The 15,704-nt window shown below is 40.4% G+C and overlaps 1 protein-coding gene across 1 annotated transcript in view; it reads left to right on the forward strand.

The window, feature by feature from the left end:
- The window catches only part of Slc15a5 (solute carrier family 15 member 5), a 109,702-nt gene that overhangs the window by 43,826 nt on the left and 50,172 nt on the right, over nt 1-15,704 (forward strand). Inside the window, exons 6-7 of the mRNA XM_055611171.1 lie at nt 5,131-5,310; nt 11,352-11,483. Coding sequence (XP_055467146.1) covers nt 5,131-5,310; nt 11,352-11,483 — 312 coding nt within the window. The remainder of the gene's footprint in view (nt 1-5,130; nt 5,311-11,351; nt 11,484-15,704) is intronic.

Here is a 15,704-nt window from a genome sequence, read left to right on the forward strand (position 1 = left end):
ATACCTTATAAAGAAAAATGCTTGGATATGATCATGTTAAATGAATGATCTGTTCCCTATTCAAAACTTAAGAGAGACAGAGGCCTATCTCCTGAAATGAGATCAGTGATCCAGGGAGAACCAATACAGAGGAGGGCAGTTCTGCCCAAACACAGAAGCATACAAATAAGAGCAAATTCAATAAAAATTTTAAAATGCTGCTCATTTTTTGAGAGTTTTTTTTTTTTTTTACTTTATGTGTAAAGGTATTTTGTCTGCATGCATGTTTGCGTACCACCTGCATGCAGTGGCCAGAAGAGGACATTAGATCCCTGGAACAGTTGTGAGCCGCCATGTTGGTGCTGGAAATGAAATCCTGATCGCTTGCACTTTCAATGAGTACTGTTGAATGTTGAGTCATCTCTCTAGCCCCAACACACGCCATTTTAACAGTGGGAAGTATCTTTCCAGAAGGCAGCAGACACATGATAATGAAGTCATTGCCAAGTTCATATTCTGTTCTGGAAAGCTGCTAAACAAAGGATCCAAGGAGAATGTTCTAACCTCTCAATAGAATTTTGTAGCTATGGAAGCACATAGACTACTTATGGAAACTCTGTAGTCTACCTAGTTGATAACCTTAACCAATGCCTTAAAAATCTTAATATATCCTTTAGTTATTATTAGATTGTTGCTTCAATAAATGACAGTAAATGAAGGGTTAATTATAGATGAATTCCAACTTTTTTATTTTATTTTATCATGCTCTAATTTTGAAAGTGTTGCATGGTAAGATAATATAAATTATGAGGACTTTGAGATGCTTACAGGCTTTTCTGCAATCTCACAGCCAATATTAACGCACATATTATTTGATATCTCTGGAACCATTGTGCTCAATCTTGTAAATACAGATCTACAGAAACCTTAAAATGTGTACATTCTGATCAATGGCGCTCTGCTTCGGTTATGCTGTGATCTCACCCAAGTTAAAAAAATTTAATGGAATAGATTAAATGTAGATTGGAATCAAACTTTGAATTTTTTAAGTCATTTTTCACTGGCCTAAGGCTGGGAGTAGCAAACACAGGCATTTAGATCCTTCATATATAAGAAACTCTGTTCCAGATCATCTAAGAAATGTGTGTTATAGTTTAAATGGTCTCATCCCCTCTGAAAGTCACATTGAAATTTAATCGCCAATGGGACGGTATCGGGATGGTTCGATGGTGAGCAGTGACTGAGACATAAATAAGATTCCATGCCCTTAAGAAAAAGGACCTGATGGAAGAAGTTTGTTCCTTTTGCCCTGTGACTTTCACTCTGTGAGGTCATAGCATTCATCCTCTTCCAGCTGAGCAGCGGTCTGCACCACGAGGTGAACTTGCTGAACCCTGATGATGGCATTCCCAACCTGTAAAACTGAGAAAATAAATCCTTGCTCTTTATAAAGGATGCCATCACATGCGTTTTGATTCAAAGTGGACTTTTCTCATATTTGTCTGGAGAGGGACCCTTGGTTGGACTAATCTAGATCAGATCAGAGGAACCCTTAATTGGACTGAGCTAGATAAGGTCAGATATCATTCTGTGCTAATACAGAGCTTCTCAGAGTTTAATGTGGATAGAAACCGTCTGTGGATACAGTTTCAGCACACCTCTGATTCTGTTGTTGGGTGTGTGCCTGAGGGTCTCCACAGCTAACAGCCTCTCAGGGACATAAACAGTGCTGGCCACACAGTGGAGTGTCAAGAGTGGAAGAGGACCCAGGACAGCTTTCTGGCATTCCATGCAGGTGTATGTGACAGTGGCAGTGACCGGGGGAAAAGCCACTGTTTGTTAAGAAGCCAAAGATAAAATTCAAAACAGACAGCAAAACAAGAGGCTCGCTGCAGCTCTGGACCAAACCTGGCCCCGCATCTGTCTGTGGACATTCAAACTGAGAGCTTGCACGATCTTTCAAGTTATTTGATCACAAGAAATGTTAACTTTGAACCCCAGCTAAGTGAAACTACATGGTTCCCTCACAGACTGTTATTTTGAATGGGATTCATTAAAAGCTTGTAAAAAAATGTTCTTTCTCTTGTTACATACATGCTTCCATTCTGTTAATTTTGCCTTTTGGATTGAAGGAAGTGTCTCTTTTACTGGCCATTTACAGAAAACCCAAACCACAGACTGGGTCGAACAAATCAGCAGCCACACTACATGCTTTCTCAGACAAATTATAAACCTTTTGGCAGAACACATGATGCTCTTCATGAGTGCTAACAACCATAGCTCCGCCTCTGACGAGGTGAGATGGGGTGCAGTAACCTTAGACTAAGTGATACTCAATACCCAAAGAGCCTGTGGAATGTTGTTGTTTCGCTTTGCTTTTATTTGTCTAGATTTCTTTATTTAACATGAAAGACATCTCAGAAGACACTCTTAAAAGTCAAATTCTAAAATAGGTACCTCTCTGTGGTGGGCCTGAGTCAGAACCTCACACACACCAAGTGTGTATTCTACCGCTTAGCTACACCTTCAAGTTGCAGATTACAACAGGAAATCAACTTGACACTTATTCCTGGTTTTCTGACTTGACCTCCTAAAAAGAAAGAATTTTCTAAAATGTTTTAAAATTACATATTATGGCATCTTGATAAAGAACTTTTCAACCTTTGTACAGTTGATTCGGGTAAATTCTTTCAATGGGGAAGAAGTAAGCCTATTGTCCCTTCTTTTTTTTTTTTTTTTTTTTTGTCTTTTATTGAAAAAAAAATTTTCTTAATATCTTGAATGTGGTTCCCTTCCTCCTACTTCTCTCAATTCCTCTCCACTTCCTCTCCCATCTGGATCCACTCCCTTTCTGGCTCTCATTGGAAAACAAGCGGGCTTCTAAGGGACAATAATAAAACAGAAATAAAATATAACAAGACAGAAACTATCACGCTGGAACTGGACAAGACAGACAGAAGGGAAAGAGCCAAATAAGTCACTAAAATCAGAAATCCACTCATACACACACAGGAATCCCATAAACACACTAAATTAGAAGCCATAATATGTACACAGAGGACCTGGCGCAGACTCAGGCAGGCCTATGCTTGCTGCCTCGGTCACTGTGAGCTCATATGAGCTTTGCTCATGTCAATTTGAGGACCTTGTTTCCTTGGAACCTCTGGCCCAGACATTCTTTCTGCCTCATCTTCCACAGAGTTCCCTGATCCTTACCGGGAGGGACTTTTGGGAACATCTGTTTAGGGGCTGATTATTCCAAGAACTCTCACTTGCTGTATAATGTCTGCCTTGTGTCTGTTATTTTTAAAAACATGTCCTTCCTTCTGTTTTCTCTATATTTCATTTTTGCATTCCTATTGACCAGATGTTGAACTTGCCTAAAACAATTTAGATGGTGTCTCAAAATTTTCTTTTCAGTTTTCTGTAATCTTGAGATTTTTGTCTGTTTGGTTGGCTGGTCAGTTGATTGATTGGCTAGTTGGCTAGTTGGCTAGTTGGTTAGTTAGTTGTTTGGATTTTTTTTAATTGGTTAGTTGATCATTTGCTTTCCTAGTGGTTAATTGGTTGGGTTTTGTTGCTTTAATTTCTCTTTTTTTTTTTCTGGTTTTAGATCTAATCTTTTGGAAATGTCATTGGGTTAATCTTTCAAAGATTAAAGTACATATTGAATATAAACTGTCATATTTGGCTTCTAAGATATGTACATATGTATGTATATGCCTAATGTATAATCATTCTAAGCTATATATGATACATGTGATGTACATGTTATACTCTATATACCTTATATATAAGCATGTACCATATATATATGTATATGCTTTATATATAAATCATTCTAAGGTATATATATATATATATATAGTCATTCTTCTTTCATGGAAACATATTCATACAGTGTGGATAACATAACTTTTGCCATATCTCTGAGGATATTGACTGCAGAGTATCTCTCCTTCCTCTTTGCTTTCCTTATGTATGCTGGCAGTCTTTCTCAAACTTCCGGTGACCTCCACCTGCCCATTTTTCTAAACAATAACTGAAAGGTATGGCTGAATGACGTAAAACTACAGGAGCACTGTGCTGTGGCTAGTGTGTCTGTGTACACGAATGAGATTTATCAAGTGTCATACTTGTTGGAATCCCCCACAAAATACGGGAGGTGGGGAGGAATGAGGGGATTCCACTATCGAGAGAAAGCTCTTGCTTTCAGAGTACCCCTACGCACTGAGTGAGGTGTGAACAGTGGAGAGGCTTACTCTCCAGAATCCTAATTTTCACTATTATCCTTCTTCCCCAAGTCTAAAGTCATTATATGTAAACATGGAGAGTTATCTCCAGGTCCTCTTCAGAGGAAGGGCAGGAACATGAGTGCTCACCTGTCCTTTACGGTAGCAATGGAGCTTTGAGGAGCTCATAGCTCAGTTTACAAAACTCTTCATCCTATCACTATCTTCTGAATGGCTGGGCCCCAAGGTCAGAAGCTCCTGTTGATTCTTTGGAGTGACAGGGTTCTGTTCCATCCTTTCTGAAGCCTTCCTTTCAAACACTGCCTCTTTGTCTGTCCTTTCCCTAGTGTTACTCTTTTGTCTTATTGCAAATTTTATCACATCATGGGGGCATTCTATAGATTTTTCTCTTCAGTTCCTTTCTTTCATTTTTATCTGACCTTAAAACTCGGCAGTTGATTTATTAATCTTCCTCCCTTGTTCACATGGTCTTCCGAGCTGTGGTACATATTCTTAATATTTTCTGGGAAGTTCTATTTAGTCGCCCCGCTTTGTGCCACCAACTCTGTCCAGAATTAAATTCATGTTCTCTCTGTCTACCTATAAATCTCACTGATGCTACTGTCTCCACCATGTTCTCACATCAGTACCTGCCGCCTCTTTACACAGACTTCAGCCACTACCAGTGGGCTTTCCTTGTATTTCTCCCTTTCTCCTCCTTCCCTGACATACATCCCTGATTGGCTCAAGCCTCTGAACCTTACTAAAATTGTCCTTAAAATTTCCTGTCTTGTAAATTGAAAGCTTTTTACTATCTAAAATGTTCCAGAATCGAATCACCCACAGGTCGAGGAACAAAGAATGTTGTGTCTGGTTAGCATGCCTCCCAGATCTCTGTCCATCTTGTTTTCTCCTGCAGTTGCTGGTAACATTTGTGCAGCCTCGTCTGTGGCAGTAGCCGGCTTTCTAGAAATATACCGAAAGCTCGACCAGCAGCCTCCTTCAAGCAAACTTTTCTCTGCTTCCTCCATGGCCTGCATCTGTCTGGTTCCACAGTACGTGCTGCTTGGAGTGTCTGAAGCCCTGGTGAACCCAGCCGGTGAGTGTCACCATCAGGGAGTGCTCTGAGGGCAGCACTGCTCCTGCCCTGAATCCCAAAGGACACTTTAAGAAAACCTGTTTTCACCCTCATTTAAAACAGCGTCTCAGTTTTCTTGTTCTTCCATGTATAACCAACGATTCACTCTGTTTGGATATAGATAAAGGAAATGGCCAACCTGGTTAAAGCCAAGACCATTTGGTCAGACAGAAACAGGCAGGAGTGAACTACAGTGCACTGAGTGAAAATCCCTCCTCCCTCCCTCTAACTCAAATGCAGTCACAAACACACCCCTCCAAAAGTGGTTCATGGACTTTATATAAACATGTAATATAAACATGCAAATGAGATGAAAATTTGATGCAATTTACCTAATAACTCGATGTCTTCAAATTAAATTACCCTAGATTAAGTGTAATCACCAGTATTTCATAAGACATGTTCAAACTATGTTTATTAAGTATCAGAGGTTTCTACATTATCTCAATTGCTTATACTGATTAAACTAGCTGCTTTATATTTTATCACAGTATTTCGAGAACTTCCTGAGTGTGGTTGTGTGTGTGTGTGTGTGTGTGTGTGTATGTGTGCACTTACCACAATAACCTAGTATGCACATCTTGGGTTTTGACCTTCCTCATGGTTCCCCACAAAGTGATAGCTATGTCTAACTCAACCCACATTACACTTTCCTGAGAATATTTTTACATGCTAAAGAATATGTATTTGTTATGATTTTCTATGTGTGTTTGCCTATATGCAGGTATGTGCACCATGTGCATGCAGTTCCTCTGGATGCCAGGAGAGGGCATCTGATCCCCCAGAACTAGAGTTACAAATGGTTGTGAGCCACCATGTGGCTGCAGGAATAAAACCTGGGTGCTCTAGAGGAACTATCTGTGCTCTAAACCACTGAGCCATCTCTCCAGCCCCTGCAACTATCTTCATATATCCAATGTCACCTGTTTTCCACAACTGTTGCATAATCATCCTAAATGAAAGTACTAATAATTTCATTTGTGGCTAAAATCTTTAATAAGTCTGTTATACTCTGTGTTATTTCAAACCTCTTTACATGTGTTTTAAAATAAAATACACACAGTATGCACATATGTAAAACCAGAGCAATTAATGTTAAAAGTTAAAATAAATTAGTGAAATCTGTCTAATTATAGTCATGCACATATTCACATTTCTTTTTTCGATCCATCAAAATATTTCATTTCTGTATGAATCAGCTATTAGCGTTTGTGATGGGAAAGTCATTGTGTAGCACAGCAAAGAATACACAAAAGTATGAACAAATGCTGTCACATCGGCATTTGTGTTCAGCCCAATGTCATTTCCAGAAGGTTCTTGAAAATAAAATTCTCTGGGCTTCCTACATTAGAAGGTAATGAATGATTACATGGTAGAAATTCCTAGACAACTCAGCATAGTGATTCAATATTTAGAAGCCAAAAAGATCATTAAAACCATGAACTTTTTAAAGAGATGGATCATGTAAATCACTAATCTACCTTTTTGAATACCTACCTGGAAACTGACTTCAACTAAGTATACATTTCTCTACTGTAAAATCTGTGGGGCAAAAAAACTTCTGTTTCATGTCCAGTCTTCTACCTGCCACATGAGTGTCTTTGGGGACTCATTTAACCTCTAAGCTTCAACTGTTTGACCTTAAAAGTGGGGGAAAAAATCATTACTTCCTTTATCACAGCATTAGGGTAAGTGAAAAATCAACTGGTATAAAGTGTGAATGGGTGTGTTGATCTGTAACCTTAAGAAGTGCCAGTGAGGTAGTATAACACTACCACTCGGCTTTCTAATCTTACACCAGACTGATCTGAGTTCAAATGCCGTTCTACCACTGGCTACCAGTACCATGAGACCCTGGGCCCCCCTCATCACCTAGAGATGGGGTCACCACAGAACCTAGGGATGTATTTCATGCAAAGCAAAGCTCCGGTTGCTTCCTACATAGACAGCACTTTGCAATCAGCAGCATCATATAAGTTCGTTCTCCTCACTGTTGTTTGCATGTAATTAGTAGTGCTGGACTCAGGATTCACCACAGCTCCCTCTCCCACTGTGGCTGTCCTATCCCTACATGGGCTCATGCTATAGTGACTATAGGTGTAAATGGATTGAAAATGAATATAGAATGTAAGACATCAGAGGCAAATGGACAAAGAAACCAAGATTTGGATGGCTAGAAGGATGGGCTATATGATATTAAAGCTGCTGAGAGCTAATACATGTCACTGCAGACAGTGAGAAGTCGTGTCACCATGAGATTTCAGGCTGAAGTCTTCAGGGAGAAGGGCAGAGTGATGCTCTGCAGGTCTGATGCAGTAAGCTCTGTTTCTGGGATTGTGGGTTTTTTTATAGGTTCTTAACTGCTTCTCCTTAAACTCAATGTACACATTTTGAACTGCTCCAGAACAACTGGAGTAAAAAGAAAAAAAGAAGAATTCTAGCCATGAGTTCCCAGGTGCAGGTGCCTCGGGAAGGTGCTTATGTCTCCATACGCTACAGAGCACACGTGCTGCGAGTGACATCCTCACAAACCGTAGCTGCTGCTCTCGAGAGACACATTTCTAGCTCTCATTGGCAAGGAGGCCGGTTTCCACACACGCTTTGAGTATTCTTTTTTTTACTGTGTCTCCCTAGTATAGTGGTTATTTTAGAGTAGTGGCTGTCTTGTTGATAATACATGCACCATAATGGGCTACAAGAAGCATCTTGGAGCCTGAAAGCACAAGCTGATGATCACTAAAGTTGAGCAAGATCAGAACATGCAATTAGGCACCCGAGATTTGGAGATCTGAAGGCTTGAAAAGCTAAGTCCTATAAAAGGGAACTGGAGGCTTTCAGAAATGACTAAAGTGACACCAAAGGAAGATTAACCAGCAGGCAGAGAGCTGGCAAAGTGCATTCATGAATTATATACCACACCGGAAGTTCTAGCAAGAGAAAGCACGGGATTAATAATTAAGCAGCAGGGTAATCATGGTCTCCTGCGTTGTTCCTCTTCCCAGGGAAAGGAGTCAGCCCGCTTGTTCTTCCTGACTGTTACTTGTCTTCCAGTATTTATGGTGCAGCAGGAGTCAGGAGACAAATCCATCCTAACTGGAATCCATTCTTCCCAGAGTTTCATACCAACAGGAGGACCTTCTTGAAAGCACTAGAAAGCTTGCTCGCAGGCTCCTGTCAGTGATTGGTACTGTGCAGAACAGCTGAAGAGCCTACCACCAATATAAGATGCCCTTCTTCGCAGTACCTTATTTACCGCCATCATTTTCCTCATCCCCCAACAAGTGTCTGTTCAATTGAGGGCCTGCATAGCACCATGTGCCCCTCTGTCAGCCCTTCTGGAGCTTAAAATCAGAGAAGAAAGGGCTGCCTCTTCCATCTCCTGCCCATCTCTCAGCAGATTTCCTGGAGCACAGACAGGGACACCCCTAAATGTTCACTGAATGAATGCATAAAGGCAAGGGGATGACACATAGAAAAGAAGCCAGACATGTTGTGCAAGTACAGGAGAGAGCATTAGCATGTGTCTGTTTTGTGTCTCAGTAAGTTCACTGAACTGCTGAACAAGAGTGGGCATGATGGTTCTACAGGTAAACATACTTGTCAAGACTGATGACCTTTTCAGTCTCTGGGAGTTCAGGGCAGCAGGAAAGAACTGACCCCAGAACGTCATCCTCTGACCTCGACACAAATGCTGTGGTCCCTGAGCCCACACATATGCATTAATTGTGATAACGTGGTTGGTGGGAGGGGTTTCTGTGCTGGAGAGGTACAGAGTTTTTCTAGGGAAGTAAAAGTAAGCCAGGGGTGAACAATTCTCAAGAGAAAAAAAAGAGGCAATAAAAACAAGCCTTTCTTATAGACAAGACAAGGAAATGTTTAGTGTTTGAAATTCATCAACTGTCTATTATCCTTTCTTTTTAAAATGAGTTTTAATAGTAATTTATGATCTCACTGCAGAAAAGTTCTCAAAGCACAAAAGAAAAACAAGAAGAAAATTAGAAATCAAATAATTCAACCACTCAGACTCAAGATGATTCACGTCACTCTATGTGTTTCTTTATTGGCTGAATAAAAACAATAGACATTGGTAAGATGGACTCCATGCATCCATCTTCCAGCCCTGACAAATGTGACTCAGGGTGAAATGTTTCCTATCTACTATAGCTTCCATGACTTCCTCCACCCTGTTATGTAATTTTGAAGCAATTCTCTGATACTACTATATAGTAATTATCAAATGTTTTAACAGGACAATTTTAATTCAGCTTTGCTAGTGTTACATAAACATAAGCCTATATACTTACCTTAACCCGTTTTAATTTCAGAAAAGATTACTTCTAGCTAATTTTTCATAAATTCCCTCATGGCTCTTCCTCAGACTATTGCCACCATCATGACTGGGGGGTGGGTGAGGGAAGGGATACCTGTTCCAGACAGTCAAACCCTCTTTCTGAATTATCTCCCTTTAAATGAGGTGTTCTGTTGCTGTGGTAATGCACTGTGACGAGAACCAACTTATGGATGAAAAGATTTTTTTTTTTTGGCTCACAGTTCATGATGGAAATCAGAGCAGTACCTCAAGGCAAGAACCTAAAAAAGGCAATGCTTGTCATCTTTCTTATGCACCTCACAAAAACCTGTGTTGGTCCCACCCACACTGGAGCCCTCCTCTATCAAGTAATGACCAAGTGGTGCCCACTGGCCAAATGGGTTAGGTAAATCTGCAGTTGAGTCTCCTTCTCTAAGATGACTTTAGCCTGTGGTAAGTTGACAATTTAGGCTAACTAGGAGATGGGCAACTTATATAAAGGATTTATAGAGGTCGCTGTAGGATAAACATTGTTTAAGGCAGTTAAACTTAACACAAAAACTCACAGCTGGCCAAAGTGCAGAGAAAAACAGCAATCAGTGGTGTGCCCTGCCCCTCCCGAGTCTCAGGGGTGACTGCTGAAGAAGAGGTGGAGGGTAAGAGCCAGAAGCTGGAGAGGACCAGAGGGGAAGTGACTTCTGGACATGACAACATTGCTTCACTCAGAAACTCACAGCAGCTGTGAGTGCCTACACAAGACGTGACAAGGTCAAGGTCAACATTCTAGCACCGACTAGGAAGGATTTGATGTGTCTAAGTAACCCCCCAACAGAGGCTTGGGGAGTGGAGACTCGGTCTTCTTTAAAGGTTCTTGGTGGGTCAGCCATGCTCCAAAACATGGAGCCACATGCAGGAATGTGTGGACTGCACAAACTGGAGTCCATGAGCTACTAAGAAACAAAAAGCCAGTTGTAGGACTGGGAGGGTAAGCGGGTGTATCTGGAAGAAGTCATGGAGAGAAGTGGAGGGTGTTTATGATCAAAATACATTATATGAAATTCTCACAGAATTAATACAAATGGCAAAGAGCTAAATAAAAGTAGCTAGATTTAACGCATGCAAATAAGGATTAAACTAATCCCTTTGTAGGTAGAACACGAGGTATCACTACACCTCTCTGTACATGAATATCGATAAAATCCCCATTTCAAAAGGTGTTGGTTAATCAGCTCACATATGATCACAGGGCCAATAAATTAAGAGTTTAAAGCATTCTTGTACAACTCCAGAAGTCCTGTGCAAATTTTCTATGATAAATTCAAGTGTTCCATAGGCCATGGAATCACAGGCAGAGACCCCATGACAGAGGTGTTATTCAGAACAGCTGGCACCTTGACACAAATGCATCAGAAATATTCAAATATGGCTGAACTTTGGTGATTCCATTACAGCACTCAGCTGCCAAGCCGTCAGTTCCTCCTGGAAGCTTTATGAGACTGCATGTTGTCATATTTTGTTCCTTGAGGTTATCTCTAAATGTGTCATAAGCTACCTGTGCGCCAGCTTTAACAAAGCACAACCCATAAAATTTGCTCTTTGGTAAATTTGATGCATGATCAACAGTTGTCAGGATATGGTCTATGAAAGTGATTTAGGCAAAGTCCTAAATTCCGGCCTCTTCTTGCTCTCCTAGTCTCCATGGTAACACAGGGAGTCATTCCAAGAACCTTCAGAGGAACTTCCATGAATTTTTTGACGATGTTCCATGGATCTGCCTGTTTCGCAGGGGCTCTGCTGGTAGAGTTGGTTTATCTGGTCTCAGAAGGTAAGAATTCACGCATTTCATGTTTATATACATTGAATTGATGACTAGGGAGCTGGGTGACAAAAACATAAGAGGGGCCTTTGCAAGCATAGTCTTTTTATTTTTAATTGATCCACATTTGCAATTAAGATAAAATTAAGATAGGAAGTAGACTCTTGCTATATTCATTAATTTCTGGGTATTGTTTTTCTTTTAATAGGAGGAGGTAATTACAGAATGTTACTTCCCATGAGATAGTGCTGACTGTCTTTTGAAAGCATATTAAAGCTAACTGGTCATCATATTCACATTAGGTCTCATGATAAGGCTATATTCATTAATGACTGGTAGCGATCACAGACAATGTGGTAATGAGTTAGCACCTACATACATGTAGGATTGTAGGAGACCCCATTGCCTACTTTGCTCTTGATTGGCCCCAAATGTTGCCAGTGCAATCGAGGAGAAATCATGAGGAAGCTAACAAATGATCTGGAGAGTTTTCCCAGCGGAAATGTTGGACAGAGAAATAAGAAACATGAAAAATTCAGATACAAATGTTAAAATACTCTAGTCTTAAGTTGGCCTGTGAGTGGAAAGGGCAGACAACGTGGAAGTCATGATGAATGGTCACAGGGAAATGCCTTTGACTATTTTTAAGTCCACCAATCTTAAAATATTATTTTTAAATGTCATTTAAAATGTCATATTTAAATTTTATCTTAATTGGCTTATTAACTTATTCTTCTCTACTTTCAAAATTGTTTTTTGTTATACACTTAAAATAATGTATAGAGAAGGATGGTTTGCACTCTCTTAAACAAACAGGTTCAATTTACCTACTGTCAGACTATACAGAAAATAACCTCTCAATGACAAATTCAACACAAAATCTCCATTCAAAAAATATTTATCAAGAACCCAATGTTTTCAAGTTGCTGTATGGTATATCGGGATAACAAAACCAACAAAATAACCACCACCACCCCCACTCCTAGAAAATTCCTAGTAATTCAGAGAAGCACTGACATCAAGAACAATAAATACACCAGATTTGGTGAAAATCTACCAATTTTAATTGATTGGGTGACAAAGACATCCTTTAAGTATCTGAGAAAGTTGAGCAAAAACATATGAGGCACTTACTGTGTCTCAAGACCCATGTCACACAGAATGGTGTACAATATTGTTGGGATTCTTGGAGAACTCAAATCCAAACTGGCAACATTGACTCCAGAATTTACAGTGTGTGACCTCTGATGGTTTCCCAGCGGTAAAGTATGTCCTGTAAAGATTCTGTAAAGGACCTTAAGAAGTCTCACCCAAACCTGCATCTAAAATACTTAAGGTTCTAAACCTGTTTTCTTATTTTATGTTTCTTAAAGAAAATAATTCTGAAAGTTAGTTAAAAGATTTCTACAGGCTGGTAAGACGTCCCAGCCAGTGAAAGGGCTTGCTGCCATCCCTAGAGTCCATACTTGTGTCACACACAGTGGAAGGTGAGGCTAGAAGACTCAAAGGGAGCATTAGGACAGACACACAGAATAGGTAAATATATAGACAAACCTACAAAGAGAGGTTCTGTAATCAAATCTCATCTGATATGTGCTACAAGAACTGCAAAAGTCAAATGTTGTTACCAGCTTGTGTCTTATATAAATGGAAACTGTCTCTGCTATCTTAAGCAACTTAGCCAGAGTTAGATCAAACTTCGTACATTCTCCTCCAAATCCCTGCATTTTATCCACTAGCCACAACTTTGGAGATTCTAGCTATCACCAAATCCAAGTCTACTTAATCACTACTACTCTGAGGGGCTCTGAGTAGAAGGGCTGTAGAAGGGCAATGGGACAAACTGTCTCCGCAAGCCAGAAACTCTGAGCCTCACGAAACAGCATCGCCAATGACTGCCGTAGGGGAGCAGCGAACTCCACTGGAGCTGGTGACAGCTCAGTGACAGCCACACTATTGTCTTTTGCCAGGAGAAGCCTACCTCAGCCTCCTGTGTGCTGGGATTACGGGTGTGCACCACACTCAATTTGGGCAATGCTAGAAGTCGAACCCAGGGCTTCTTGTCCTCCAGGCAAACACCCTGCCAACAAGCACACCCTCAGCCCCCTTCTGCATTGATTTATTTGATATGTGTACATATGCATTTCTGTATGGGGTGGTGGATCATGTGCCCTGCTGTGCACACACCTGCAGGAGTCAGTCTGCTATCTCTCTACCACTTGAATTCCGAGAATCAAATTGGGTCTTAGGCTCAGAGGCAAGTGTCTTTATCCACTAAGCCCTCTCACAGGCCCCCACCCCCAGCCTCTTTGATTACTGCTTTATTACAAAAGAATACAAACTCAAATGAAGCATAAGGAGAAACACAAACTACAAGCCTGAGAGGGCCTCACAACTAAGGTGGTCTCATTTTCAAGAATTTGGTGCCCACCCAGCTCATCAGTGTATCACAAAATGGAGAACTCTCCGACCCCCACACTCCCTGAGCCAAGTGGTCAGCCTGTTTACTGGGGCCGTGTTAGGCAGGCAAGCTTAGCCTAATCGTCGGCACTGTTAGACAGTTTCCCTCCAACCTTCCCCTTCCCCAAAGGTGGGTGTCCATAACTTGACTCAGAGCTTGAGATTTATGTTTTCAGTTAGTCAGTTTCACTCTGAGTCATTTCATCCCAACTCTGACGACGTCCGTTGCCAGGAGTCATTATTAGCATAAATTAATATGTAAGGTATGAGTTGTCCACCATGAAGAACATAAGTTCTCCACTCTCTTAAGAAACTTAGAGGCTTCGATATCTCAATCAGTAAAGTCTTTCAGAGGTCATCTGTGGTAGGCTCCTGCCCTGTTCTCTGTCTTCTGCTGCTTCCAATGTCTATTGCATTTGTCCTTCTGAATGAGGTTTAAGCATCTTCTCTAGGGTCTTCCTTGTTGTTTAGCTTCTTTAGGAGTATAGATTTTAGAATGTTTGTCCTATATTATGTGGCTAATATCCACTTATAAGTGAGTATATACTGTGTGTGTCTTTCTGCTTCTGGGTTACCTCATTCAAGGTGATCTTTTATAGTTCCCACCATTTGTCTACAAATTTCATGATTGCCTTGTTTTTAATAGCTGAGTAGTATTCCATTGTGTAAATGTACCACAATTACTGTATCTATTCCTCCACTGAGGGACATCTAGGTTGTGTCCAGCTTCTAGCTATTATGAATAGAGCTGATACAAACATGGTTGAACAAATGTCCTTGTTGTATAGTTGAGTATATTTTGGATATATGCCTAGGAGTGGTATAGCTGGATCTTAAGGCAGCACCATTCCCAGTTTTCTGAGAAAACACCAGATTGATTTCCAAAGTGGTTGTACAAGTTTACATTCCCACCAGCAGTGGAGGAGCTTTCCCCACATCCTCTCCAGCATATGTTGTCACTTGAGATTTTGATCTTAGCCATTCTGAAGGGTGTAGGGTAAAAATCTCAGGGTAGTTTTGATTTGCATGTCCCTGATGACTAAGGATGTTGAGCATTTCTTTAAGTGTTTCTCTGCCATTCGATGTTCCTCTATTGAGAATTCTCTGCTCTGTACTCCACTTTTTAATTCAGTTACCTAGTTTTATGAGTGGATTACTTGGATTCTTTATACATTAGGGTTAATATCCGTATGTAGTGTTGGTAAAGATCTTTTCCCATGCTGTAAGCTGCCATTTGTCCTATTGACAGTGTTCTTTGCCTTACAGAAGCTTTTCAGTTGCAGAAAATCCCATTTATTAATTATTGATCTTAGTACCTGAGCTGTTGGTGTTTTGTTCAGAAAGTTCTCTCCTGTACCAATGTGATCAAGGCTATTCCCCATTTTCACTTCTATCATATTTAGTGTATCTGGTTTTATGTTGAGGTCTTTGCTCCACTTGGACTTGAGTTTTGTGCAGGGTGATAGATATAGATCTATTTACATTTTTCTATATGCAGACATCCAGTTAGACCAGCACTGTTTATTGAAGAAGCGTTCTTTTCTCTGTTGTATAGTTTTGGCTTCTTTGTCAAAAATCAAGTTTCCATAAGTGTGTGGGGTTATTTCTGGGTTTTCAATTTGATTCCATTGATCAACCAGTCTGTTTCTATACCAATACCATGCAGTTACCACTGCTCTGTAGGACAGATCGAAATCAGGTATTGTGATACCCCAGAAGCTCTTTCAGTGTACAGGATTGTTTTAGCTATCCTGAGTTGTTTTTTTTTTT

Source organism: Psammomys obesus, unplaced genomic scaffold (genome assembly GCF_907164565.1).
Source record: "Psammomys obesus unplaced genomic scaffold, mPsaObe1.curated_primary_1811, whole genome shotgun sequence".
In the NCBI taxonomy this organism is placed as follows: domain Eukaryota; kingdom Metazoa; phylum Chordata; class Mammalia; order Rodentia; family Muridae; genus Psammomys; species Psammomys obesus.